General features: G+C 47.4%; 2 protein-coding genes across 6 annotated transcripts in view; both read left to right on the top strand.

Annotated features, from left to right (window-relative positions):
* The first annotated feature begins 234 nt into the window (after positions 1 to 234).
* Positions 235 to 15,090, top strand: lrig2 (leucine-rich repeats and immunoglobulin-like domains 2). Of its 2 annotated transcripts, XM_061833809.1 has the most exons (18): positions 242 to 919; positions 1,492 to 1,566; positions 1,752 to 1,886; positions 1,956 to 2,099; positions 2,898 to 3,041; positions 3,132 to 3,275; positions 3,691 to 3,834; positions 6,723 to 6,803; positions 6,948 to 7,019; positions 7,116 to 7,184; positions 7,251 to 7,414; positions 7,546 to 7,857; positions 8,290 to 8,571; positions 9,697 to 10,137; positions 10,206 to 10,358; positions 11,351 to 11,491; positions 11,867 to 12,097; positions 12,597 to 15,090. In XM_061833809.1, exons 1-18 carry the CDS (start codon positions 732 to 734, stop codon positions 12,764 to 12,766), a joined length of 3,090 nt encoding a protein of 1,029 aa, XP_061689793.1. In that variant the 5' UTR covers positions 242 to 731; the 3' UTR covers positions 12,767 to 15,090. The 2 variants fall into 2 exon arrangements, with proteins under 2 accessions (XP_061689794.1, XP_061689793.1); XM_061833810.1 differs by lacking the exons at positions 11,867 to 12,097; positions 12,597 to 15,090 and having other exon boundaries at positions 235 to 919; positions 10,924 to 11,486.
* LOC133508084 (membrane-associated guanylate kinase, WW and PDZ domain-containing protein 3-like) overlaps positions 13,234 to 27,709 on the top strand; it is a 118,077-nt gene continuing 103,601 nt past the window's right edge. For 3 of the 4 annotated variants that reach the window (XR_009796974.1, XM_061833805.1, XM_061833808.1), the window contains exons 1-3: positions 13,234 to 13,283; positions 17,054 to 17,136; positions 17,459 to 18,008. Coding sequence is in view for 3 of the 4 variants with exons in the window: in XM_061833805.1 (XP_061689789.1) it covers positions 17,702 to 18,008 (307 nt within the window). In the remaining variant the exon portion in view is untranslated. Of the gene's footprint in view, positions 13,284 to 17,053; positions 17,137 to 17,251; positions 18,009 to 27,709 lie in introns of those variants that run through there. The other variant, XM_061833806.1, reaches the window with a different exon arrangement.

The following is a 27,709-nucleotide window of genomic DNA, read 5'->3' as shown; positions in this document are numbered from 1 at the left end:
TCGTGAGGATAAGCGGCAAAGAATGTGGATGGATGGATGTTCCTGTTAGTGACGGTAGAAGTATTCTATTCTATTCTATTCTATTCCATTGTTGAAAATGACAATGTAAAGCGCAGTATTTCATGTTGGTTTATAATGTATGAAATGTGATTTTGTTAAAAATGAAAGACTTTTCTTTCCATACTGTAGAAACTTTATTGGCTGGCAAAATCGCGTATATTTGTAACAACCAATCATATCCGCGTCCGAATTTGACAAACTTGCGCCACGGCCAATAGAATCGTCCGCATCTTGCCGAGAGGGGGCGGAGCCGAGCCTCTCCCACGACATCAACAAAACGAGCGCTTTTGTTGTCCGACCGAACGCGCGCACACACGCCGAAATGACTCGCAACTCTTTTACGACCCCCCGGGTGACCATTTGACATCTTATTGGGTTGGCGTCGACCCGGCGTGGATCTCGCGGCCTACGTGTGTTCGGGCGTCCGGGTCGGGGCGGAAGGCACTCCAGAGTCCAGGCGAAGACGAGGAGGAACCTCAATCCGTGCCGAGATGCCGCACTCGAGCTGGGCCTTCTTAACTCCGCTTAGTCGCCGTGTTCGGAGCCGGGGAAGTGTCGGCGCTTTTTCCAATGTTGCTTCTGCTTGACCGAGGTCCAGTTGCGGCGAGTCCCGAAAAGTGTCACCGTCCCCAGCGAGTTAAGCCACGTAGCTCCGCCGGAGACGATTTAAGATGGCGGAAGGCCGGCCCACTCCCTCGGCGTTCGCCTTCGTGCTTCTCGCCGCCAGTGCCTGGTGCCTGGAGTCGTGTCCGGCTCCTTGCTCCTGCTCAGCGGGCCCGGACGAGCTCCGAGTTCTGGACTGCAACAGGAGAGTGCTGTCGACGGCTCCGTCGGGCCCGCTGGAGGGGTTCGGCCAAGTGTAAGCAGTTAGCCAAGTTCTCCATCGTGTGCTAGCTAAAAGTTGCTCCCGGGGTTAGCATCACAACATTCACAGCCTTGTTTAGCGTCTCTTCGGGTCGTCGGACGGATACGGTACCTGATTCATCCCGTGAGGGAAGTCCAATATCAACACTCATCCTTTCGTATTATAACGAAGGCTACCCAACAAAAGAGCAGCACTGAGGAGGATTTAACAATATAAATCCAACTCAGTGCTGAAGTTGTGCTGCATTCATGTAGGACACACACACCACCAGTGGCCTAAAAAAAAAAAATAATTCTACATCCATTAGAACTAGTTTTTGTTTTATTTAATTCCATATTGTTATCGACCTTTATGTGAAATGCAAATTCCTTCAATTTTACGTCTCCGTTTGAGTGCAGTGTGTTGTTTGTTCAAACTTTCCATTATGTCACAGTGGCTTCCATAATATTACAACTTTCGTGTTTATTTTAATGGTGGGTAGTTGTGGCCGGCAAATATTTTCGTCGACGGTACTTTGTGTAAGAAATGTGAGGCAGAGCGAGATGTAACGTTACGTTTCCTTTCAGCTCCATGAACCACAATGAACTGAGTGCTTTCCCCGTCTTTGGAGAAGCCTCTGCCAACGTCACATCTCTATCATTGTAAGTATGAAATCACCTTATCTGTGCGTCATAAAACCTTTGATATGAATCCAAGTTGTAATACTACTAATAATGATGCAAAAAGACACTCGTAGGTAATTATCAAGAGTCCTTTATGTTCCTAATATGCTCACATGAATAAATGATCAGTCAATTTTCCATCTCGGCCGACACGTTCGATATAGAATACACAACCGCATCTCGGAGCTGTCGATGCATCAGCTGCTCCCGTACGAGTCCCTGGAGACGCTCGACCTGACGTCCAACTCCCTTTCCGAGCTCAGGGTGGGAAGTTTCCCCTTCGTGCAGCTGAAATATCTGTAAGTGCCCAAGTTTACGGATGCCAAACGAAAAACACAGTTGGTTTGATTTGTTTTGTAACTCTGCAGGAATTTAAGTAATAACAAGATCAGCGTCCTGGAGCCGGGCTGCTTTGACAACATCTCCAGCTCTCTGCTGGTTTTGAAGCTCAACAGGAACAGGTTGACCGCGCTGCCGTCCAAAGTCTTCAAGCTTCCCAGTCTGCAGTTTCTGTAAGTATCATTCCATGTCCAAATATGAATGAGTCACAGTGGGGAAAAAAAGGAAACAGAACTTAGTTCTTTGTAAAACGACAGGAGTGCTGCATATTTACGTCAGGCGTTACTTGTTTGAAATGGAATAAGCATCCTCGATAAATTGCCAAATTATTAAGAGGTGTCCCGATTCTGTTGAGTTGGAGAAAATCAGCGCTAATCACGTAGTTTTCAGGTTTTCTGCATCAGGAGAAAACCATGTCATTTTTAAGGGTTACAAAGCAACAAAATAATCCTGTGATACCAAGATATTGTCAAATGGATCAGCGACAGCTTAGTTTTAGTTTACGCAATAACAATTTGGACGCTAACGCTAACCAAGTTATTGTATTGGGATTCGTAAATCGGCAGATGCTCAAAATTGTCTCAGACTCTTGTGGGGGGGAACATGTGATCAGCACATTGCTACAAATCATGTGTACGTTTCTCCCCTTGATCCATCCGTTCATTTTCTGAGCCGGTTATCCTCACAAGGGTCGGGGGACTGTCAACCGGCAGGAGGCGGGGTAGACCCCGAACTGGTCGCCAGCCTATTCATTGCAGGGCACACGGAGACAGACAACAGTCGCACTCACGATCACACCGATGGGGCAGTTTAGCGTGTCGAACAAATGAGTGTTTTTGGGATGTGGGTTAGGAGAAAACCCGCACAGACAGAACATGCAAACTCCACGCTGGCGGGGCCGGGATTTGAACCCGCCACAGCGCCATAGCTCCTCCCCTTTATTTGACTGTATGTGTGTCACCACCCGCCAGCGAAATGAAGCGTAACAAGATCAAGATGGTGGACAGCCTGACGTTCAAAGGGATGGACTCGCTCCGGTCGCTGAAGTTGCAACGAAATGGCCTCAACAAGCTCATGGACGGAGCCTTTTTTGGACTCATCAGCATGGAGGAACTGTGAGCGACTCGTGTGGTCATCCTCCAGCTGCTTGCTTCTTGTATCTTCACGACGTAGTTTTTTTTTTTTTTTTTTTTTTTCTTTGTCAGGGAGCTGGAGCACAATAACCTAACGGAGGTGAACAAAGGTTGGCTGTACGGCCTGCGGATGCTGCGTATCTTGCGAGTGAGCCAGAACGCCGTGGGCGTGATCCGACCAGATGCCTGGGAGTTTTGCCAAAAGCTGGAGGAGCTGTGAGTGTGTTTTCTTTACATCTGGAGGAGCCGCTTTTCTTTCAATCCTTAATGTTCTCTTTGTCTGGATCGCATTTACCAGCAGACGACTGCTGTCGCACACGTCATATATCCTCGATAAAATCCTTTTGTTGAACGTAGCGGCAGCTCTTCTGCTTTGCCGTGAGAAAATAATCCAGTTTCACTTAATTGTTCCTAATGTTATTTCTTTCCAACAAACGATGCATATTTCTTCATTCATCTGTGGCCGACAAGAACAAATAAACGCTGAAAGTGTGTCATTGACTTGCGTATGGACATTTTGTCACATATTTGTTGTTGCCTTGTGAGATTTTTCAAATGTAAGAACACGTGCCTTGGCTCAACGAAGGTCGAGAGTGATTGCTTGAACGCGTGCACTTTGTGTTTTGCGCAGAGACCTGTCCTTCAATCATCTGACCAGACTGGACGAGACGGCATTTGTGGGATTGGGTCTCCTGCAGAGCCTGAACCTTGGCGAGAACTCCATCAGCCACGTGGGGGAGCGGGTGTTCAGCAGCCTGCCCAATCTGCACACGCTGTGAGTATGAGCTCACGGGATAAGAACGACCCGTTTGGTTCCGTCATCGGAGTGGGAACCATTCAGGATTCGTCCACACGTTGGACTGATGGAGTCACCGGAATGATTTCACTGCCATCTCTAACAGACTTGCGAGAAATGGCGGCAGGTTTTTTTTTTTTTTTTTTTTGCCGCACTCTTTCATGTCCAACTCTCAAACTCGATTCCTCTGTAGTTAGCTGAGGAGAACAGTAGGAATGGTCACAATTTCACGTGTGCACCCACTAATAGATTCCATCATTGTCACCTGTTTAGGATGGATTTACACTGCATCTTTAAGTCCAAGTTGTGAATTCTGACTGAATGCACATATTTGGTTTCTGATTGTATTTGCCCATTTCCACTGACAATCAAGCGACACATTCGTTACGACTGCGTTTCCCGTGACTTGAGCACACGCCCACAACTTGCATGCGCCAACGTCTGCAGTTATTTTCCTTGTTATTGGTGGACACTCCTCAGATTTAGCATATTTCGACTACATTTAATTGTTGTTTCATTTATCTTTTGGTGTAGTGTAGCTTTTGAGCGGGTATCGTTACACGTTTTGTGGGGAAATCTCGGGTATATACCATATTTTCCGCTGTACACGTTGCTCCGGAGTGCATGTCGCAACACCCATCAAATCCATAAAAACGAGTTTTGGGGGAAATTTATTTGATGAAATTCTACAGCAAGAACAAACATGTCATTTAAAATTTAAATGATGAACAATTTCAAATAAAAATAGAGGCGACGACAGGCTGAACGCTATGCTTACGTTACATGACACAACTGAGAACGTGCCTGGTATGTGAGCATACCGTTAAGAGTTATGCCGATAACTATAGCATAAATAACATACGGAGAAGTTTACCAAAACCATCCGTGTCACTCCAAATGTCCGGCAACTAAAATCCAATGAAATCTTCATCCTCGGTGTCACTTGTAAACAAGTCCGCCCACTCCAGCGGTAGACCACGCGCCGCTTCCTCTTCGACGTCGCTTACGTCAGACTCTTCGTCTGCGGCGGTTACAACTATCCATTTCCAGCCTTTCTGAATCCCGACGGGATGGTTTTGGTGCCGCGGAAGCTGAGCCATCCAATGACTTCCCAGAAAGTCGCATGGCTGATACACGCGCTTAGAGCGCCCTCTTATGGTTGTCAGTGTGACAATAACAGATCAGCGACTCGATAGATGGATGGATGTAACAATGTGTTAATAATTTCACGTGCAAGTCACTCTGGAGAATAAGTCTGACCCCTGGCCAGAAAATATTGTACATGTCAGCAATCGGTATATTTCGACGGCGTCTATCTGACGTGTGTTCATGCTGGACACGTCGGCAGATATATATTCAGTACATATCAGCAATAGAATCGGCCTGATTATGAAGTAAATCTTTTTTTTCCTTCCCATATGTTCCCCACTACGCCACTTGTCAGCAAAAATTCCAAAGTGCGTCACTTGAACCATTGCGGTGTAAATCCATCCTTACGTCCAGAGCACCCAACCGACGTGATTTTTTTTTTTCCACCTCATCTGTATTATGCCTCACCAATGCCTCCATGTTATTTTTTTTTGTATCTCAAAAGGCCTTCAGGGTGCCTTTTTAGTTTTCAATATTCCATCAAGATTGTGATAGTCGTCAATATTGTGAGCTCTCTCGGGTGTGCCTTGTTAATGTTTGTCCGTTTGTCCCCGCCCATGCACAACATACAAGTTGATTGCCAGATACGCTCACGTTTGCCGCACGTTATCAAGCCTGACCCCGCAGGTTCAGCTATCGGAGAGAAATTATGGAAAATGTAGCTTTTTTTTTGTCTCGCATCCATCGGTGGGGGAATGGGGGAATATTGTGAACTGATTTATTTGCGGCTTGAGAAGGTCAGCCGCGAGAACTTGACACACCGGCGGAAGTCGTTTCGAGCGAGAGGCGAATCGGGAGAGTGCAGGGCTTCTTCCAAAAGTGGCCAGGCGTGAGGACGGACGGACAAAGGGAGCTCGGAACCGCAAAGCGTCCGGCATGTCCGTGGGCCCGTGGACTGTCCTTTTTGCTAAACCGGGGGGCAGGTCATTCCCCACTCATCGGAACGCAACAGAGGCCCACTGTGGAAGTGCGTGTTTGTCATCGGGTTGTAGGAGAAGACAACCTTGCAATTTCTAAATTCACAGTTTGGGCTTTCCGTTTCTTTATTTTGATTGCGCGATCGGTGTCGCTGGTTAGTTCAATCCCAGCCATTTTTCCAACGAGGTACTTTACAAGCCATTTTAGGCTGTTTTGAAGCTATCTTTCCACCCCCATCGAATATGGTTTTTTTATGGCCATATAAACACAGCACACACCAAATGAAAGATTAGGCTTCCATCTTTCAAAAAAAAAAAAAAAAAAAAAAGGTTTTTGACTTATTTCTGTTGTTTAGTAAGTTGTACCGTAATTCTATATTGTGTGATGGACTGATTCTATCTAGTGTTTTTTTTTTTTTTTTTTTTTTTTTTATGGACATAAGAATTGGTGTCACGCCGAATCCTACAATGAGGGATGACGTCAAGCACCCTCTCAAATCGATGGTGCAGCAAAAAACAAAAATTTTGGTGTTAACTACGTTTTGGGGATTAGGGGATAAAGTTTCAAAAGATGTAAAACTACATCTTTGGTGATAAATGGGTTACAGATCCCTTGTGATGCCCAAAATTTAACGCCGCCTGTTGTGTTGCATTAGCAAAGCTGTCGGAGTGTACATTCCACTCTTAGCACAGAACCATCTTAAAACAACTACGATTTGACAAGCTTAGCTAATTGTATACACGTTCGCAAACGTGTGTTTGTTTGTTTGTAACAAAATATGTGACTGTTTGTGTTGGCAGAGACATCCACAATAATGAAATTTCCTGGGCCATTGAAGACTCCATCTGCGTGTTTGATGGAATGAAAAAGCTGAACAGACTGTGAGCACACTGAAATTCTTGCCGATCTGTGTTTATGGAGACATCTGCCTTTTTGGATGGCGCCGCCGGGGCGGGGGAAAAAAAATCTGCGTGTGACAGAAGTTGTCGAGCGACTAATTCACCATCAAACCTTTTGTTTTCCAGAATCTTACAGCAGAACAAAATCAAGTCAATCACCAAGAAAGCCTTTGAGGGTCTGGATGAGTTGGAGTACCTGTGAGTGAAATATTGAGACCGCTGCTTCTTTCATCCCCAAGCTCAATAGCAGACTCGCTTGTCATCCGCATTTTCTTTTTCTTTTTCTTTTGCCAGGGACCTCGACAGGAATGACATCATGTCGATCGATCCTGAGGCATTGCTGCATACGAAGCTGAAAGTGTTGTGAGTAAACGAAATCCATTGGAATGCATTTTTCCTCCCAATCTCATATTTGTGGTTCCCTCCTAGCGTCCTCAATACCAGCAGCCTGCTGTGCGACTGTCACATGCAGTGGCTCGGACCCTGGCTCACCAGCGGCCGCTTCCTTCGTTCGGCGTCCGCCGTCTGCGCCCACCCGGCCGTCTTGCTCGGTCGCGATGTGCTTTCCGTCAGTCCCCGAGACTTTGTCTGTGGTGAGCGTTCACCTAAAGGAATTGCCGGAGTTGTCGAAATGTGGAGAAAAGCGTTGCAAAGTGCAGACATGCGCCACGCAAAGAAATCCCAACGTAATGTAATAATTCATGGGATTCTTTCAACCCGCCAGATGATTTCCCAAAGCCTCGGATCACCGCTCATCCCGAAACGTCGGTGGCGCTGCGCGGTAACAACGTTACCCTGAGCTGCGTGGCGACCAGCAGCAGCGACTCACCAATGAGCACAGCGTGGCGGAAAGACGGCGAGGTGCTCTACGACGCCGAGGTGCAAAATTACGCCCGTTACCGGGAGGGGGAGCTCATCTACACCACCGTGCTGCACCTCCTCAACGTCAACTTCACCGACGAGGGCCGCTACCAGTGCGTGGTGTCCAACCACTTTGGCGCAAACTACTCCAACAGGGCCAAGCTCACTGTTAACGGTGAGCGTGTCCGCCAGAAGTCATCTGGAAACGTCACATCTGTGGATCTTGCCATGTTTAACGGTTACGAACGAATTTGCAAAGATGAAGAAATGCCGAGTTAATGCCGTACTTGGATTATTTTACATATGGGCTACGATAGGCTCCAGTGGCCCAGAAAACGAATGGACGGATTTATGACTAGACGTGTTCCACGCTAATTGTTACTGTTTATGACTGTTAAGTTAGTGAATAGAATCGCGCATGCTTCGACTTGTATACAAATTGCCGATGTCACTGTTGCGGGAACGGAACTCCCTAAGAAGGTGTAATCTTCAATCCAACATTTCACATTCAAATGTGATTTAATTGTTTCAGCCGTAAAATTGGGATGCAGGAACGGTAATCAATTGATCATAAGCAGATGCGAATGCGTCTCTCCGCTCTCCGCAGAGCTGCCGTCCTTCCTCAAGACCCCCATGGATCTCACCATCCGGACGGGCACCATGGCCAGGCTGGAGTGTGCCGCCGAGGGCCACCCCTCGCCGCAGATCGCTTGGCAGAAGGACGGCGGCACCGACTTCCCGGCCGCCCGCGAGCGGAGAATGCACGTGATGCCGGACGACGACATCTTCTTCATCGCCAACGTGAAGACGGAGGACATGGGGGTGTACAGCTGCACGGCGCAGAACGCCGCGGGCAGCTTGTCCGCCAACGCGATGCTGACGGTCCTGGGTGAGTCGTGGAGAACTACTTGAATTGGTTGGCCGTTTCACTCGTGTTGAAGCTGATGCAAACGTTGACGTGGTCCAACTGGAGAGAAGGCCGACGATGCTCTGCGCTTGTCTAGTCTTTAGTCTCAAAAGAGATTCACGGGCCACCTATCTGACCTCCAGTCCAGTGTTTCCCAACCTTCTCTAAATCAAGGAATTTTTGGTTATCGTGATTTCCGGCCGACAGAGCGCACCACATTATAAGGCTCACCCGGTACATTTGTGAAGGAAATCCCATTTGGTACATACATAAGACGCACCTGTGTAAAAGCTGCAAGTGCCCACATTGAAACAAATATTTACAAAGAAAGACGGTACACAGAAAGAGTTTTCAAAGTTTTAATACCTTATCTTATCTTAACATAGCAACACCATGATAGCATGAACAGCGATGGTTTCAAATAGATAAATAAATAAACACATCGGTTTAAAAAAAAAAAAAAACGCTGCGGGAGCTACACAGTAGCAAAATGGTAGCTAAGAACGAACAGCCGGTTAAAAAAAAAATGTACCTAAATCACTGAGACGTGGCAGAAACACGCTAGCACGGTGCTAACGCTAGCGCGGCGCTGACAGGGCCGGTTTAAAAAAAAAAAACATACCGGTAAAAGTCACTTCATTGGCACATGTATTCCACTGGTCTCACTCTTACCTTTTCCACTTGAGTCCCACCTTGCAGTCGTTGGAAAAAATGCACAAATTAGCCGCATCACCGCATAAGCCGCAGGGTTGAAAGCGTGTGAAAAAGTCGCGGTTTATAGGCCGGAAATTGCGGTACTCGACTAAATTGTATTTATGAAGGGCTTTTAAAACAGCCACCGCTGTACCAAAGTGCCAATAGCATTGCTGTCCAGTATCAACATATTTTTTTACAAGCTTTAAAAAAAAATAAAAAAAAAAAATTCATTCTGTGGGCAATTCGAGTTGCAGATTTGCTTAGTCCAGTGGTGTGAACTAGTGTTGAACACAGCTGTACAATACACGTGTACCTTTGAGCAAGGTTGATGATGAAAGATGCACATTTGTAGTGACTAAAGTCAGAATTTGCAGAATGCCAGCATTAAGCAACGACCCCCCCCAATTGCAGAAACTCCTTCTTTTGCGCGGCCCCTGGAGGACAGAACCGTCGCGAGAGGCGAAACCGCCGTGCTTCAGTGCATAGCCGGAGGCAGCCCCGCCCCACGCTTGAACTGGACCAAGGACGACGGGCCCCTGGCGCTCACGGAGCGCCACTTCTTCGCCGCCGCCAACCAGCTCCTGATCATAGTGGACGCCGGACCCGGCGACGCCGGGAAGTACACCTGCATCATGTCCAACACGCTGGGAACCGAGCGCGGCCACATCTACCTGGGCGTGGCGCCGTCGCCCAACTGCGACAGCGGCGCAGGCTACGACCAGGACGGCTGGACCACGGCGGGCATCGTGGTGATCGTGGTGGTGTGCTGCGTGGTCGGCACCTCGCTGGTGTGGGTCATTGTCATCTATCACATGCGCAGGAGGAGCGAAGACTACAGCATCACCAACACAGGTCAGCGAGCGGGCGGACCTTCCCATAAAATGATTTCACCTGAACTCCGGCATTTCCCTTTTCCCCAGACGAAATGAATTTGCCGCCGGACATCCCCAGCTACCTCTCTTCTCAGGGGACTTTGTCCGAGCCGCCGGAAGGTTACAGCAGCTCTGAGGCCGGCAGCCACCAGCAACTCGTGGCGCCGCTCTCCAATGGATACGTGCACAAGGGCACGGAGGGTGAGTCAAGCCCCCGCCTATGATTCTATTTATTTATACGTATATATTTTTAACAACACACACACACACACACACAGCTTCAGAACCCAAAAATAGTTAGACCTCCCTAGGGCTGCAATTGGTAGCTTTCTTTTCCTTTCGGCTTGTCGTCTTACGGCTTGTTTTTTTTTTTAAAAAAAAAAAAAAAAAAAAAAGCAGCGTTATTCGCTTACTTTTGCTTCCGGCTTGTCGTCAGATCTCGGAAGCTGAGCGGGTTTGGCCCTCGTTAGTAATCGGACGGGAGACCGCCTGGGAGTACCAGGTCCTGTAAGCTTCTCTCCCCGGCTAAATGCCGACCGGTTGCGTCACGAAGGGCGTCAGGGCGTAAAAACTCTGCCAAACAAGGTCGACACAGAATCTTCTCCTCGAAACTTTGCCGGCCTCATTTTTACACACGGGCCAATCTTACTGCACTGGTGGGTGTCGTCGGCGTAGAAATAAGATGGCCACAAGGCAGGAGGAAAGAGTCCATAAAAGTGACAGAATGTCCAAAGTTTGGGATCAGTTTTCTCTCTCTCTCTCTCAGCAAGGAAGATCAAGTACAACGTGTAGGATTGCTAACACAAGGTAACGACGACTGTTGTTTAAGTTCAAATCCATTGCAATGGCCAAAGACAGACTATCAGCGCCAGGTTCCACTGCGGCCCACGTAACTCCCCGGGCCACCAAGCCCCGCCCATACACTCCAGTACATTGTGAGAATAGTGACACCACCTGGTCAAGGGTGATATCTGCACCCGTCATGTACATGGGATGGTGTTTTAATCACGATAAATCAATTTTATCCAATGAGGTAATCGGTGGAATACGTTCTGAAAATAACAGCAAACTGAAGGTAAAAAGTGAATATGGAACAGTCCATCGACATTGCTTGTAACTGAGAAAAATGGAAGTCCAAAAACGGTCTCGAGCGAAATGTTCTGGACTCACTGTGTGACGCGTGTCCGTCCCAGGTGTGTGCTACGGAGACGTAGCCGGCGAGGTGGAAACGGAAGGTTCCGGACGGCTTCAGTGCCGGGCGGGCCCGCTGTTCACCGGCCGGAGCGGCTTCCGGCCCGGGGAGGCTCGCGACGGACCGGCCGGAGCCCCCTCAGGTCTGTTGGTCGTTCCATTTTGCTCTGCTGTTAAGATCCATTTCCAGTCCGTCTCGAGCCCCTTTGTGAATATTATTAGTCAGTACGATTCCAAACAAATGGAGGGAAATATAAAAACGGGACTGCAGAAAAGAGAATTTCTCGCGGTCGAGCGCACGTAACTAAATAATGCGGTTGGAAGTTGGACCGTGGATGAAAGGAACACCTTCGGCACTTTAAGGCTGGCCAAAAAAAAAAAAAAAAATGGTTGGGGACGCAAAACTCCAATCCGAGGAGGAAAAAGAGCGACTCGGCAGCAGAACTCGTCGGTAGATTTTGGTGCAGCACGGCGGTCGCTCCAGTTATAAACTTTGGGTTGTCTTTGTGGCCAATAAGGCGCCGCCAGCCCGATGGTCATGTGTTCCGACTGCTACGACAACGCCAAGGTCTTCTCTCGCACGCGGGACTACTGCCCCTACGCCTACCCGGGCGAGGACGACCTGCCGGCTTTGAAGGAGAGCTTCGGCGAGCGCGCCCGGCGAGAGGACGCCGGCCCGGAGCGCTTCCTCGGCAGACGGGAACCGGACAGGCCGAGCAGCCGGACCTCGATGGAAGATTGCGCCACCGGTGAGACGCGTGCGCTCGAAACGCCGGCCCGGAGACGGTCGGAGGCTGAGCCCGCGGCAATGTAATAAATGCGCTGTTACATTATCACTGCAGTATTTGTATGGAGAAAAAAAAAAAACTCAGGACAGGTCATAAAAGCAAAAATATAATGCCGTATGGAGCTATGCAATATGGATGATTTTATAATAATTGTAATTCCTCCCTCTTAAAATTCATGCGAGAGAAGCAATTTTCTCCAATCTGTCAGCACATTTTTCCCATTTTTGGAGGCCAAAATTCATCGCCAAGCTGCTGAATTACACTCATTGAAAGGATAAATCACGTAAAAAAAAAAAAAAAAATGGATGAGAAAAGCCCTGCCTTAAAGCTGCACAGTGATCAGTTCTGGACGTGGACTAAAATAGACCTCCGCGTTACTCTTGTAAGAAGCAAATACGGAAAATGAAATGCAGTTTAATGGTTGACCTTTTTTCCCTGGTCTTGATTGTGCCGCCCGCAGACTTCTCGAGCCACTCGATGTGGGGCGAAAGGCAAACCTCAAAGCCGCAAGCGGGCGCCGCCACTCGCAGGACGCTTCTTCCGGCGGGGGATGCGGCGGCGGCCGGGTCGCAGAAGCGCAGACCGCCCCCCGAAAGGACGAAGCCTCAGAACCGGCCGGCACCCACATAGGCCACCGCTACCTCCTTTCAGCACTCTGCCAAAGGTTGCCGCGTTGCCTGCTGGAGTCGCTCGGCTCGGCACTCGCGCGGACGCCGTGAACGTGAGCAACTTTGGGACGGGAGCGCACTTGAGATTTGGAACAGCGAGTGGTCGTGAACCCAAGACTGCGCCGAGACCGCGTTGTGCTGTGTAATTCCTTTTACGTATGAAGATATCCTCAGCCTTGCGCAATCTTCTCTTCCAGCAGTTTATGGAGCAGGAGGACCACTTTTTTTTTTTTTTTTTTTTAATTTTGATTTTTATTTTTAGACGCACCTGTGTAACAATCCTGTTTTTTTTTTTTTTTTTGTTTGTTTTTTTTTTTATTCCAGTGTCTCCTCGCACTGACCCGATTTGCCTCCACCGCTCGCGGGCACTTAATTTAATGATCTTCTTTTATTCCTTTTCAGCCACGATCCTCCTACTGTGGAAAAAAAAAAAAAGCAAGCGCAGAATGAAATGTTTGAAACGCAGACGTTATGTACAGGTGCGTAATCCATTAGCTGACAATTTACATTTTTGTCTCCTATCTAAAGGAAGGAAAAAAAAAAAAAAAAAAGAACATTTGGTACTTGGCATTTTACCGAGAATGTTTCTGGCGAGGCGGCACGGTGGATCAGCTGGTAAAGCGTTGGCCTCGCAATCCTGAGGTCCCGGGTTCAATCCCGTACCCGCCTGGGTTTTCTCCCGCCTCCCAAAAACATGCAACATTAATCAGACACTCTAAATTGCGCCGTTGGTGTGATTGTGAGTGCGACTGTCGTATATCTCCGTGTGCCCTGCGATTGGCTGGCGACCAGTTCAGGGCGTACCCCGCCTCCTGCTCGTCGACAGCTGGGTTAGGCTCCAGCGCTCCCCGCGACCCTCGTGAGGATAAGTGGCAAAAAAAACATATTTGAAAACCCTTTCAGCATACAGGCAAAGTTTTAAGTAACATTGCCGTCGTCCGCGTGTGAAGAGAAGATAACCACTCGTGTCATGAGCAAAATTTCATAAACCGCTTACATCCTGCAATAGAGAGGGAGGAACGTGTTTACTGAGCCATACACTCAAACTAGTATGTGATACCTCATTCTTTGCATTTTCTTAAGTCGGACCTCATCAGGATCACATAAAAAAAAAAAAAAAATTCTCATCACTACAAAATGAAAAATGTTGTCCTTGACATTGTCTCGCATATCTTGTGGAATGTCAAATGCTTTCAGTCACATTTCAGCATTGCTCGATTTGTGATACGAGTTGCGTCGTCACATTAAAATGGGAAACAAAAAAGTGCCATCGGTAAGCACGTTGGCACTTTTTTGGGGGCTGTTTTTTTTTTTTTCTCCAAATTTTGTGGCAGTAAAGGATGTTTTTTGCAGCCGGGATGAGAATCTGATTTCAGTTGCCGCAACTGGATAAATAATGCTTAAATAGTACGATTTTTTTTTTTTAATAACTTATTAGGTGATTGGGATAAAAATGCTGAAAATTGATTTTTCTTTCTTTTTTTTTTTCTGGAAACATTCAAATGTGACTTAGGCTAACAAAGAAGTTAAGCGCCATCCGATAAAAGGCCTGCAGACTTTTGTCCGGTTTTCCGAATGTTCTTGGAATTGTGAACTTTCCTCAGTTTACCTCTCGCGGATCTTGCAGGCTGAAATGACCGCATCATCTCTTTTGCACTTGGATTTTGTCTGTCGGCTTCCGACGTTGCACACGTTCCTCGTTGTTTGTTTTGCTGTCATTACAAATGGAGACCATCTCAGGTCAGCGGTCGCACCTCCGAAGCCTTTTTCCATTTACAATTTTTTTTTTTTTTTGCGTGGTTTACTTTTCTATGACTTAAGAATTGACACATTCCAGACGTGCACAATGTCATGTTTGTTGTACTTTGACAAGTTAGCTTGAAGCAGCCACATGACATGTTTGTGTACGTTACATTTCTCGTTATTTCAAGGCCATTTTTGTTCCCTTAATACCAAAGTTTACCAGATCAGTCAAAAGAAAAAGTTGCTCTGGCAATATTCTATGCTGCTTTTTTTATTGTTCTTTTATTGTGATATTTTTTTTCTCCCCCCAATTATATTTTTGGACCTTGTACATTGTGTAAAGCATGTTTAATAAAAAAAAAAAAAAAAAGGGGGGGGGGCTTTTGTTGCAAAGCTATTATTATAGATGATCAACATGTTCCAAGCGAGTTTCCCAAGTGTTGCTGCGTATTGCTGAAGAATTATGATTTTGAGCACCATGCTGTAGTTTGGTAAACGCATTAAATGCTGCTTTTTTTGTCATAAAAGAGATCAATAACAGGACTGCAATAAATTATTAAAATGTAATTTTATTTTTTATGTTTAATATTTTTTAGATCATTTACCTTTTAAAATGGCTCACTTTAAACAACTGCACATGCAGTCAGAAAAATAAAAGCTAACACATTTTTTAAGGGTTAATTAAAATGTGTACATAATAAGTCCAGAAGGTGATCGATCCAGACTTTTTTTTTTTAATCTCTCAATGTTCTCGCCATGTTTGTCAGAAAAATAATTTCTTAAAAGAAAAGACCAGTTAAAAAAAATCATTTTACTAACTTTTTAAAAATTCTTTACAGATTTTTTTTTTAACATTTAAGTCAGTGTGACCCGAGGAATGTAAAAAAAAAAATAATAATGGGATTTTCACCGAACAGAAGATAACTAAGATATGGATCGATAAATAAAAAATGTTCAATATATACAGTATGTTTAGTGAAAAGAAAAATGCATATAGATGTATATAGTATGGGATATTCATACAAAAGAAACAACAAATGTATCTTTTTTTTTTTTAACTTCAAAATGGGTCAATAGAACCCGTTGATAGCCGTTTTCCATCAAAAAAGAAAAAAATGATTGATGCGAGGATCACATGGAGCACATTGTGGGAGTGTCCCCGGGTTATGTGGTCACCTTTGAAAAAGTTTGTGTGTGACGTGACTGACATATGAGTCAAGAGTGGCCGCACCAGGCTGCTCCGTTCGAGCGCCGTCGACATGGGCGACTTCCTCTCTTCCTAAACATTCCAACAAAATTGGACTCAACTGAACACCTTCACGTAAGCATCCTGTACTTCCATGATTGAACACATCAATGATGTATCAACAAGGGTGTATTTAAAAAAAAAAAAAAATGCTGCAGATTGGGAGATGAGGAATAATAATTCACAATTGATGCACTCCAATGCTATTAAATGCAGATGACCAAAAATATTTGTAATATTGCACGGTGCCTCCAGAAATACATCAAGTGGGACCTGGAGCAGTACAAGAAATGAGATCCTCACCAATTGTCAACATTTTTTTCACAGTGGTGCCTACAGATGTGGAATGTTCATTACTCAAATCATCTTTCCCCATTGAAACCAATGGAAATGACTTTAATCTGTTCCAGCCTCCAAAGAAAAACAACCCCCAATCTTTTTTTCCTCAATGAGGAAAAAATAGCACTCTGTAAGATTGTTCTTTATAACAATATAGATTTATTCATCCATTTTCTGATCCACTTATCCTCATGAGGGTCGTAGGAGTGCTGGAGTCGAGATGTCACGGGTTTTGGAAAGCCTTTTGCTGCGAGACAGAATTTAGGGGAAGAATTTACTTGTGCCCCAAGCCCATGATCGATCGATCTATCTATATCTATCTATCTATCTATCTATCTATCTATCTATCTATCTATCTATCTATCTATCTATCTATCTATCTATCTATCTATCTATCTATCTATCTTCTTAGCCACTTATCCTCACAAGGGTTCCAGGAGTCAATCCCAGCTGTCAACGGGCAGGAGGCGCGGGGTACACCCTGAACCGGTCGCCTGCCAGTCGCAGGGCACAGTGAGGCAAACAGCCGCACTCACAATCCCACCTACGGGCAATTTAAAGTGTCCAATTAATGTTGCGTGTTTTTGGGATGTGGGAGGAGAGCGGAAAGCCCACCCGGAGAAAACCCACACAGGCACGGGGAGATCATGCAAACTACACACAGGTGGGGGTCGGGATCGAACCCGTGTCCTCAGATCTGTGAGGCCGACGCTTTTTTCCATTTCAGTTCCTTGAAAAGGGTTTTTATCCGTGCAGCGATGTGCTCGTTTTAAATGTGTAATTCTCATTGTTTGACACTAAACCCCAACTGTTTCTTTTCTTTGACTGTAATTATTATTTATGATTCTTTGCCTGTAATTAAAATTATTTTCAAGAACACGTAGGCGTCACTCGAGTGTTGTTTTTTTTTTTTTTTTGCAGGGTGAGTTTGAGGACACTCGGACGTAAGCGGCATCCGTCCACAAGGTGGCGCCAGCACCAGCGGCCAAGCAAGCGCCAAAGACGTGAGTCCGCACAGCAGCAGCAGCAGCAGCAACAACAACAACAACAACAACAAAGGGGTGTGGGGGGGGGGGGGGGTGTGGGAGGGGGCGAACGGGCGTAGTGGAAGGAGCGGAGCCCCGGCTGCGACGAGGTGCGTTCAAACCTGCTCCGGATTCGGCCGCCTCCGCTCCGGTGGGCTGGACTTCCACGGCGCTCGCACGCTCACCGTCTCCCCGGGAGCGCGGAGCCGCGCGTCTACGCCGCTCGCCGTGTTGACGTCCCGATTTTTATTTTCTCTATTCATTTTATTGTCATTATTATTATTATAATTTTCTTCAATAGTCGCCGGAGGAGAGCGACGCCCCGATCGCTGCCGCTGCTTCGTCGGCGTCTTTACGCGCAGGGAGCGCCGGTCGGATCCGCCTCGCGGATGACGCTCCGGCACACCTTCCGCGGGGGGGAGCCGCACAGGGAGATGAACCGGGCTCGCTCGGCGTGATTAGGCCGCGACGTTCCAGAGAAGAGAGCCTCCAGAACAAAAACGGGCGAGCGAACCTCTCGTCGACTTGCGAAGACCGAGGCAACATGTCCAGAACCCTGAAGAAGAAGAAGCACTGGTCCGGCAAGGTGGTGGAGTGCGCGGTGTCGTGGGGCAACCTGGGCGACTTCGGCTCGGTGGTGGAGGTGCTGGGGGGCGCCGAGCTGGGCCAGTTCCCGCACCTGGGCCAGATGAAGCTGGACGTGCTGGTGTGCCACGTCGGGAAGTTGCCCTACTACGGCGACGTCCTGCTGGAGGTCAACGGGACGCCCGTCAGTGGACTTACCAACCGGGACACGCTGGCGGTCATACGACACTTTCGGGAGCCGGTTCGCTTGAAGACGGTCAAACCGGGTCAGTCTTCAGCTTATACTTTTACACAGAAAACATTTTTTTTTTATCTACTACTAGCAACTCTCTCATATACAATACAAAGGTGATTAGATTTGATTTGATTAGATTATGTTTGCCCAAATTATCGTTCGTTCCCCATTAAAATGGCTGCACTATTGGGAGAAGAAAAAAAAAACCCCCCCACAAAGTCATAACGTGATGAAAGACGCAAAGAATGAAACAATTTCACACATTCATAGTGCGGTGCCTTCTGAAGTTTGCGCCTTGGCCAGTAGGGGCAGTATAAGCTCTACATATACTTCACTTCACCTGTACCACAATCTCCTATTGGCTGCATCGGCAGCAGCCGCAAACATTTTCACGATGCATTCAGAGGTCGTCGTGATTTAAAGAAAAACATTTTGCAGTGACCCCAGTGTCCATTTGTTTGTTTCTGCCCTCAGTCTCCTCTCGAGTCAATGACGGTCTCCTTGCCTTTGCCAAGAACAAGAAGTGCCAATGTGCCGTTTAGCGGGGTGTACCGTGACGCCTGATCTGGTTTTTGCGGTCACCGCAGTGAGCCGTGTTTTTGCTGCCCGTAGTCTCCTCCCCACGTCTTCCATCCGGTGTGGGTTTTGTACTTAAGCCGTGGCCACCGGCGCCATTTTGAACACCGTGGCCCCTTCCCTCGCTGCCCTCAGTCTCCTCATGAGTAAAACGGCGTCTCTTGACCATGGCCAACAATGTCCAGTTCGACTCGGGCCACCGCAGCGCTCCACAGTCTCCGCTTGGCCGTTGTGGCCCGTTTTCTCGGCTTTCTCGGTCTCCTTTGTAGTAAAACGCGATCTCCTTGTTGTTTCTTGACGTGTCGGAGTTGTGATGCCTTCAGTTTGCCACGGCACTACAGAATTTTCAAGTGGGCCGAGTAAATATTTTTGTAAGCTCCGAAACCAATCTAAGTGTTCCCCGAACCCGAATCGGGATCCCTTTTCGTGCGGGGCCCGAAGATATCGATGGCAACGTGCGATGAATTGACGCAGGCCGTCTTTCCGTTCATTTCGGTCTGAGCCGGCGTTGGCGCACCGTCGCTGCTCTAATTGGCGCTCTAAGCGGCTCGCATGACTTTGTTAGCGAGATCGAACGCCGATAATGGCCTCGCAGCCCGGTTGGAGACACGGGGTCTAAGTGCACTCCCGTGCATCGAAACAAGGCCTAATTACATCCTCCATTATTCAGCCCGCGCGCACTTATGCAGCCGAGCGGCGCGTCCTGTTGTCTCATCGCGGCGCATCCGGCCCGGGCCTCGATGCCGCCTACCTCGGACTTCCAAGCGCTGACGGATAATGAGGTGGGATGGCGTTCCGGTCGGGCCTTAATGGAGTCAGGTGAAGTCGGGGGGTGCGGGGGTGGTTTTAACGTGACCGTCAGGACGGTTCAGACGGCTCGCTGCCTGTATGCGGGAAGTGGATCTCAAAAGAGCAAATTATAGCATCCCGAATCCGCCGGAAGCAGCGAGCGGCGAGCAGCTGAGTCCCACAAGAACTCGACCCGGGTCGGCCTCTCTGGAGATCAGCTGCGCGCTCACACTCTAAATGTGTGGGCGATTGCGTTTTGGGAGTAACGCGCACGCACGTGACCCGACGCCGTGTGGATTTTGTGGCTCGGGCGCCGCAGAGCTGCGAGCGGCCATCTTTGACTGGCCCACTAAACCGAGGGTGATTAATGAAGTGCACGAAGGGAGAGCGAGAGTCAGGGCGGCACCGCCAGAGAACCTTGAAAAAAGCTCGCTCACATCAGCCATTTTGGCTCTTTTCGGATGAGAATGCGCACAGCGGCTATGCTAGGTGTTAGTTCGCCAGTCACGCGCTACTGAGATCCAAGAGCGGTATCTAAAGTTCTGCCGCTGATGAAGATAACGTTTCGGTCCGTTTTGATGAACAAGCTCGACGGCGACTGCGGTGACAACTCACCTGCTGCCAAGGGAACAAAATACCTTCTCTTTGCCGAGGAAGCTCACCTCTCCTTCTCCCGAGGTACCAAAATTGAGAGGACGCAAACGTACTGCTGCGCTAATTTCACTCGCTCGGGGATCCTCATTTGAAAATCTTGCCGACCATCCGAGCATGTGTGCGATGGCAAATTGCCGACAAAGGAAAAATAGCAAAATTTAAAAATGTCAGGTTCAGCGCCAAACATGCTCACGTTCAAATGCACTTGAAAACTGTTGACAGTGAATCCGGCAGGAGAAAACGCGCCACTCGCAACGTACCCAAGTCAAGAGGATGCAAACGTACTGCCATGCTAACTCCTTCTCGGGAACCGCATTCCATCGTCTTGCCGCCAATCTCCTGATGATCTGCAATTTTCCTTGGCAGAAAATACTGTAGGATGTGTCTCCTCGTACGGAAATCTTTGCAATTTCTGTTCCTGTTTGCACCTTCGGTTAAACAAAGGCTTAAAGGCAGCCCGAGGCTCCGAGCTAAACGCGCTCGCTTTCAAATCCGCAAAAACTCTTCCGACAAACAATCGAGCAGAAGAAAGCGCAGCGCTCTCACGTCAAATTGGATCGCTGGGCTAACTTTTTAGCCCGTTCCAACGAGTTTCCACTAGCCTGAGAACGACTTGCGTTATCTATCAAATCATAATTCAGCTAATAGCAACAAAGGCAATTAGCGCCTGCTGTTAAATGAAAGATTAAAGGCAGTGAAACGTCCCGACATTGAAAAGGAGTCGAGCGAGCGAGCGACGGTCGGTCAAACGGAAGGAAGCGCCTGCTAGCCAAGGGATGAAAATTGACCGCCATGTGTCAGCGTTGTCGCTACGTCGGAAAACACGAGCGTATATTTGTAGATGCGTCGTCGACCGTCTTTCACGTCTGATGGCGGCGGCCGTAACCCCTGCGCGCCCCCGCGAGCGTCCGCGTCATGTATACCTTCCCGCTCGCCGGCCTCATATTTAATTCACGCCTCCTGCATAATTGAACCGGCGAGTGGATTTTCTCCACTCCGACGGCTGTTGTGACGACTCGGCGGCGAGGAGCGACGGCAGACGGGCGCTTCGGGTGTCGCCAGATGTTCCTCGATGTTCTTCGGCGAGGAAGCCGACCTCCGAACAGAAGCCGAGCGCGGCGAAAAACGGCTTCGTCGCGGCTGGGCCTCGTCTCTCTCCGCTACTTTTTGATTGAGTCGGGAGGAGCGACGCCTCCTTTTCAAGATTTGCGCTAGATTCAGAATGCAAAAAAAGAACAAAAACAACAAAATTGCTACTAGGGCTGCAAAACTGCGGGCGTTAGAAACTTTCCACATGGATTTAGTAAATTGGTAGTTAGTAAATTAAACTTCAATTTAAGATTGGCCCTTATGAGGGAAATTACCAATATTTTAAGGAAATATATTTTTTATAAACTCTAACCCCGCCACCCCCAAAAAAACTCATTTTTATATGCAAGTACAGTAATACCTTGACTTAACAAGCGCCCCAATTTATGAGATGTCGCTTGGTGAAATTAGATTTTAATAATCTGCTCATCTATTCAGATTCATATTTCAATCTGATATACTTTAATTCCACTTAATTTACACCCGACGACTAATGAAAATTGATTAGTTTATGACTGTTTTGGTCTGTGTTGTGAAGTGCAAAAAAGTGCAGCGATGAAATGATTTGAATAATTTCACGTGTGGAAAGAGAGCGGCATTTTTTTATGAACTCTATTCCGTATGTATGTTTGCTGATGACAATAATTTTCATTTTTTATTTTTGCTCTGATCTGATAGCTTTGCACTCCCATAAATTTGTACTATTCCCAAAGTTAAGACAAAAAAAACACCATACTTGGCATAGACAAAAAAAAAAAAAAAGAAAAAAGAAAAAAGGATAGCGGCTTCTGATTGGGCCGCATTCCCGAGGAAGTGCATTCGCCCAAAATGGCTGACTTCCTGTCCATTTCCGGTTCTGCCTATTTTTCAACATTTTTCAAAATAAGTCAACTTTAACGCTAATTGGCATCGTGACTTTGAAACCCGAAAACCGTCCGGGGCAAAAAATGTTCCCTTCACAGCGAATAACAATGGAGCAGATGGTCCATATTTGTTTTTTTTTGTTTCCATTTTGTGACTTTTAATTTTATTGAGCCTGCGCCGATGATGATGATGATGATGATGATGACGCCGTCGTCGTCGTCAATCCGGAGGCCGAAGCGCACGATTTTGATTAGACGCGGCCGCGCTTTGTTGAGCCACCGATTGGCAGCTTGTCAGCCGCTCCGCGTTGCAGGCCGACTTCCCCCCCGCCGGTAGACGACCGTCAACCCCCCCGCGGACAAATGCCGAAAGCTATCGGGAATTCTTCTCGGGAACGCTTTAAAAAATCGGAAACAACGAAAATGTTGTTCCGGAGGAATGTCATGCATTTGAATCGCTTCTCTTCACCCCGACTAAATGATGACATCATGAGCAGAGCGGGGGCAGATTTTTGCAAATGAAGGCGACTGTTACATCACAGCGGGGCGGAAGTTCAGTCCAGTGAATCCATCTATTTATGGATAAATAAAAAAAAAAAAGCATTTTTTGTACCAATTTTCCCAGAAACTATTCACTGTTTGCACTCAGGTCAAAGGTTGATATACATTGCTGCAATGATATTGTTTGTTTTTATGTCATGTTGCAGTTCGTTGTTTGCATTTGTTTTTATTTTCCCTTGTTTTGCTCTGCTCTCTGCAGTCAGGTCATGGAGGGGATAAAAAAAAATAAACCAAAAACTTAAAAAAAAAAAAAAATATATATATATATATATATATATATATATATATTTTTTTTTTTTTTTTTGGGGTGAAATTAGGAAAAATATTTTGAGATAGAAGCGGTCACGGGACAAATGAAAGTCACGTCAAAGGCACGACTGTCGTTGAAAGTGGCCGTGATTAGCGGGTCTGCGCGTAGCCCGATTTACTGGACCCCGTGTCCGCCCTTTACTGGCTATTTATTGCGCGCATCTTTGACGTCGCCGTTTGTGGTTCTTTCCAAATGTTGGTTGTCGCGTTCCCCCGCGAAGCGCTCCGTGGCCGTCCGACCTTCGCCGTCGCTTTCAAGGCACGTTGCGGACGAGCGGCCCGCTCGTCGAGCTTTGCTCCCGACGCGGCTGCCGGCAGCCGTCGGGCCTTCGGTCGCACGCGACGCTCGCCCCGTCCAGCCGCGGAAACATAATTGTGTCCTTAAGTCATGTCTGACTGCATTAGAGTAACATCAATGAAATCGGCTGTTGCTAATGCTAGCATAACACCATTGGTGTCCAGGCTACGCGTAACCAGTCGCTAGCGTTCCCTTGCGGTCGTGAGTAACGAAAATCCGGGCGTAATTAACTCCCAATGAAGCTCCTCCACTCAACATATTTCCTCGGCTCTGAGATGCCACCAGATGCCAGCAAATCCCGACTTTTGTTGAAATGAAGCTCCTTAATTCACCTCTACAAAGTTCCTTAATATTGAGATGGCAGTAAAGCTTTTTTTTTTTTTTTTTTTTTTTTTTTTTTTTTGCTGAAACTCCTCAATTACCTTCAACGTAGTTCCTTGGCACCACTATGGAAAAGTATTTATTTATTTTTTTTGGGGGGTTTAGCCGAAGCACAAAAACAGAAAACAGATTTTCAGGGAGGTTGTGGGCCCAAAACCACGATGGGGGTCCAGGCTGCTTATCTTTAAAAAAGACCCCCAAAGTAGACGGTCCAGGGTTGTCGTGACCCCAGAAGGGGATGCGCACATGCCAAAATCCGCTGCTGTACGTGAGTACGTATGCTAGCGCAGGAGCTAATACTAGCACAAGAACAACAATGAAAAAAATGTGTTCAGACTCGTTCACGGTCGTGTGACGACACATCTAAACGTGTAAAACATTCTCCCCATTTCCAGTCAGTACTTTAAAAAGGATTTTGAAGCTGGCATTTTAAATACTATATATTACTTATTATTCTTTCATGGCAAACAAAAGGATTTCGTTTTTGGACTTTTTTTTTATATTTTCATGCATCATGGAAAAAAGTTTTTAAGACTGTAAAAAAAAAAAAAAAAAAAAAAATGGATCACGAACAGGGTTCTTGGTTTGACATTGATGGCGCAATCCGATATTGGCGAGCACATTCTGACTATTGATCATGGTTATCATTGATCTGGGGGACGGCACCGCGTCCAAAATGCGTGGCTCTCCGGGGTCAGATGTGAAGCGCGACAAGCTGAAGATGGCTGCCGGTTCCTAAACATGTCGCTCCGGCCAACTGAAGTATCGGGACTCAATGGGGCATTCGCAGACCCCCGCCACTCACGCTCCCCTGAATGCTGGCCGCTCGCCGTAATCCAAAGCAAACATTGACTTGACTGCGACCTTGCTGGCAAATTCGAATTTTGTCCAAACAGACGATGAGTTGGATGCGATTCAAAATCCAAAGCGGTGCTGAGGAGAACCGTCGACGGCCGCGAGCTCAGTTACACGCTTGAATGTCAACTCATTTCACTTCATTGGAATAAGTCGTCCAAGTGGATTTTGGACACAAGTGAGATTCAATCGTGGGTGTGCTCAGATGACAAAAAAGTGACACCTTAAGTTTAACAAGTGCTAATTCGGTCTCAGCGATCGTAGTCAGCTCGTGCCGGATACGATTGAAATGTCAGTCGGCTTCTCGCTCGGTCGAAAACAGTTCTGAGCTTCGTGTTGGCTTCACAGCGGTTGAGTTTTCATACATTCCAGCATACGAAATTGTAGAGGTCTTGTCCCGGTTACGGTTTAAAGTCATTCGGGTTCTTCCTCAGAAAACAGTCGATGGTATCAAGTTTATTGCAAAGCTGTTGAAAAGGAGCCATTTCTTGGCATCCCAACCAGGATGTGCTGGATACAATTAAAAATAAAAAAATAAATCCGTTGAAAATGTAGATTTTAGTGCGTATCCTAAATACAGCGTAGACCTGAGAGATCACAGCCAGGATGTGCTGGATACAATTAAAAAATAAAATAAAAAAAAATAAATCCGTTGAAAATGTAGATTTTAGTGCGTATCCTAAATACAGCGTAGACCTGAGAGATCACAGCCAGGATGTGCTGGATACAATTAAAAACGCCGCTTGCTTCTTGCTATGACAAAATCCCTTGAGCGCTTCAAGTATATTACGAATCTGTTGAAAACGTAGATTTTTGAGCATATCCTAAATAGACCGTAGACCTTGGAGATCACGGAGATCTTGCGCCGGATGCATTTAAAAAAAAAAAAAAATGTTGACGGCCTGCAGTTTGAAGCGAATTGTGTTTGAAATTGTGACGTTTGAAAATCCAAATGCCAAGCGGCAGCGTTTGACTGACCGGCGCTATCGTCAAGGACGTTATCTATATTCCGAGCTGATTGTTACATGCTCCAGTGCCGCCGCCCCCCTCGCCCGGTGTAATGACTGCAAATTTGGCTGATGCGCCTCTCGGCCATTTTTGCGAGCCACCCAGATGTGCGTTATCCTCCAAATGGTGTTTACGGCTGCAAGGATAGCAAGGCCGGGTCACCTCTGGACCGCTCACAGGTAATGGACCTTGACATCGGAATTAGGCTGTCCGCACGAAAGGTGATTAGCGAGCAGCTTAGCATTCTGCGCAAAGGGGGTGATGATGGCGTGGGGGGGCTTCATCGTGTGATGTTGCTGATGGTCGAGAGGAGCTAAAGACGGCCCGATTGGGCCCAACCGTGACTTGCACACACTCGAGTTGGGATTTTTTCCAACAGCTGACATTCCAGTGAAGCCCTCGGTCCAGAATCCAGCAACCAATTTGTGGCGGAAACAGTTAAAAAAAAAAAAAAATCAAGTTTTTGAGGGAAAAGCTGTTTGAAATTGTGAAATTGAAGGATACATATGCTAACGCGACCTCAGAGATGATGACCAGCGTTCAGACACGGTTGATGGCTTTAAGTTTGGAACTCCGACATCTTGGAGAGAATCAAATTAGATTCGGGTCGACTTTGTGCTCCCGCAAGAGTTGTCGGCGTCAAGTTGAAAACGGACACGTTTGATTTCCCTTCGAGCAAGCCACGTCTCCTTTCTCCGATATCGACAATTGACCTCTTCCAGTTGCGTTAAAAATGACTTTCAAATTGAAGCATTTCAGCAGATAATCGTTTCCCATTAGAGCTCCGAAATCAACTCGTGCCGGATACGATTAAAAACCGATCAGCGCTTTCTCTGACCGCTGCGCTTCGACGGCTCCGACTTTGATGCTAATTGCATTGAAAATTTCAGCATTTAAACTCGTCATAATCGACAATCTGAGCTCATTTTAGCTTGTGCCGGATGCAAATTTGATGAAACGGAAACACGACACCATGTGATCATTATCGGAGTTCAGAAATCAGCAAAAAAATGACTTCTTTTTCTGACCCCACACATCACCCGAAAAAATGGAAATCTGTCGAATGTTGATTTAGTCATAATTTTAGCATATAGCCGTTTGACCTCAGCCCCCATTGGCCGATTTTCAGTCGGCAGCCGAACCCACGTTGGGCGGATGGGAAACGGCCGGTTTTGGCGGGACCTTTAATAGCTTCGGCATCAGCGTGCGGCTGAACGTCAAGGAGACATCAGACCCGAACACGCAGGGCTCCTTCGTCAGGTGACGGGCCTGAGGCCGCCGGGGTCTCCGGGTTATCTGCTCGTCGAGAGTCTCGTCATCTCCGCGCAATTGGATGGCGGGACGGAGTTTGGAGTGCGCGCAAAACCGGCCGGCCGAGAGCAAGGCACATCGGGACGAAGGAAGCGGGAGTGGAAGGATCACAAAGTCGGGACGGAGATTCGGACCTCGGAACCGGGAGGGAGGAGCGCTGACGACGAGATTACGGCAATGAAAAAAAAACAACTGTGAATAATCTGGACTGCAGCGATTCTTCACACGTATGCACCAATCCGTCTGTTCGCTAGCACCCATGGGACCCCCCCCACCCCACCCCCACCGGCGCTCGCTGTTAATACAGATGCCTCGCAGGAGCCGGCGAGCCCCGCCGACCCCTACCCGCGGCCTAATCTGATTACAGGCCGACGAGGGGCCGAGCAGATGGACGGACGCGTGGCGCTCGTTAACGCCCTTGCGTAACCGTCCGTTTGTACGGCCGCGTTCCTCCGAACGAGAGCGGAACAAGCTGCCGGGATACCGCGGGGGGGGGGGGGGACCTGCTATGCATGCGGGGGGGGGGGAGGGGGCGGTCCTCTCGCCTGGAAACCAGCAACAGGCGTCTTGCTCTCGGTGTCATTCACACCACAGAGGATCAAACGTAAGCTTTGAACGTGACGTCTCGAGGCAGACGTCCCATTTTTGAACTTTGCGAGTAAAATTCGAGATTCGTGTGACGCCAGCGAAGTCAAACGCTCGCATGTGCCCTGCGTTTGGCTGCTGACCAATCATTTACCGTCATTTACCTTTGAGTTGAATTCATTATACTGATGATAATCCCACAAGAGATCATTTCATCGTTTTCATGACACATCTGTGACATGCTACAACTTGAAAATGAATCGACGTCTTACCCCGCCCGCTCTTCCGTGCAACCGATGGCGAGAGTGGCCTTTGTTACCATGACAACCTCGGAGGAGAGCGAGCCAGATGCTTCTAGCGACAGAAGCGGGGCTCAGAGTGTGTGGACCAGTTTCTTGAAAGGCAAGCAAAGTATTTTCACTTGTGGGGCAGCAAGTATTGGATACGGCCACC

This window comes from Syngnathoides biaculeatus, chromosome 10 (assembly GCF_019802595.1).
Source record: "Syngnathoides biaculeatus isolate LvHL_M chromosome 10, ASM1980259v1, whole genome shotgun sequence".
In the NCBI taxonomy this organism is placed as follows: Eukaryota; Metazoa; Chordata; class Actinopteri; order Syngnathiformes; family Syngnathidae; genus Syngnathoides; species Syngnathoides biaculeatus.
Note: the sequence above shows the minus strand (reverse complement) of the source record. Positions and strands in the feature narration are given on the sequence as shown.

Coding starts and splice junctions, on each gene's coding strand:
- lrig2 (XM_061833809.1), top strand. CDS start 732: ATGGCGGAAGGCCGGCCCACTCCCTCGGCGTTCGCCTTCGTGCTTCTC. Junction 7,415..7,545: donor TCCCCGAGACTTTGTCTGTG/GTGAGCGTTCAC, acceptor TCAACCCGCCAG/ATGATTTCCCAAAGCCTCGG. Junction 10,359..11,350: donor CGTGCACAAGGGCACGGAGG/GTGAGTCAAGCC, acceptor TGTCCGTCCCAG/GTGTGTGCTACGGAGACGTA.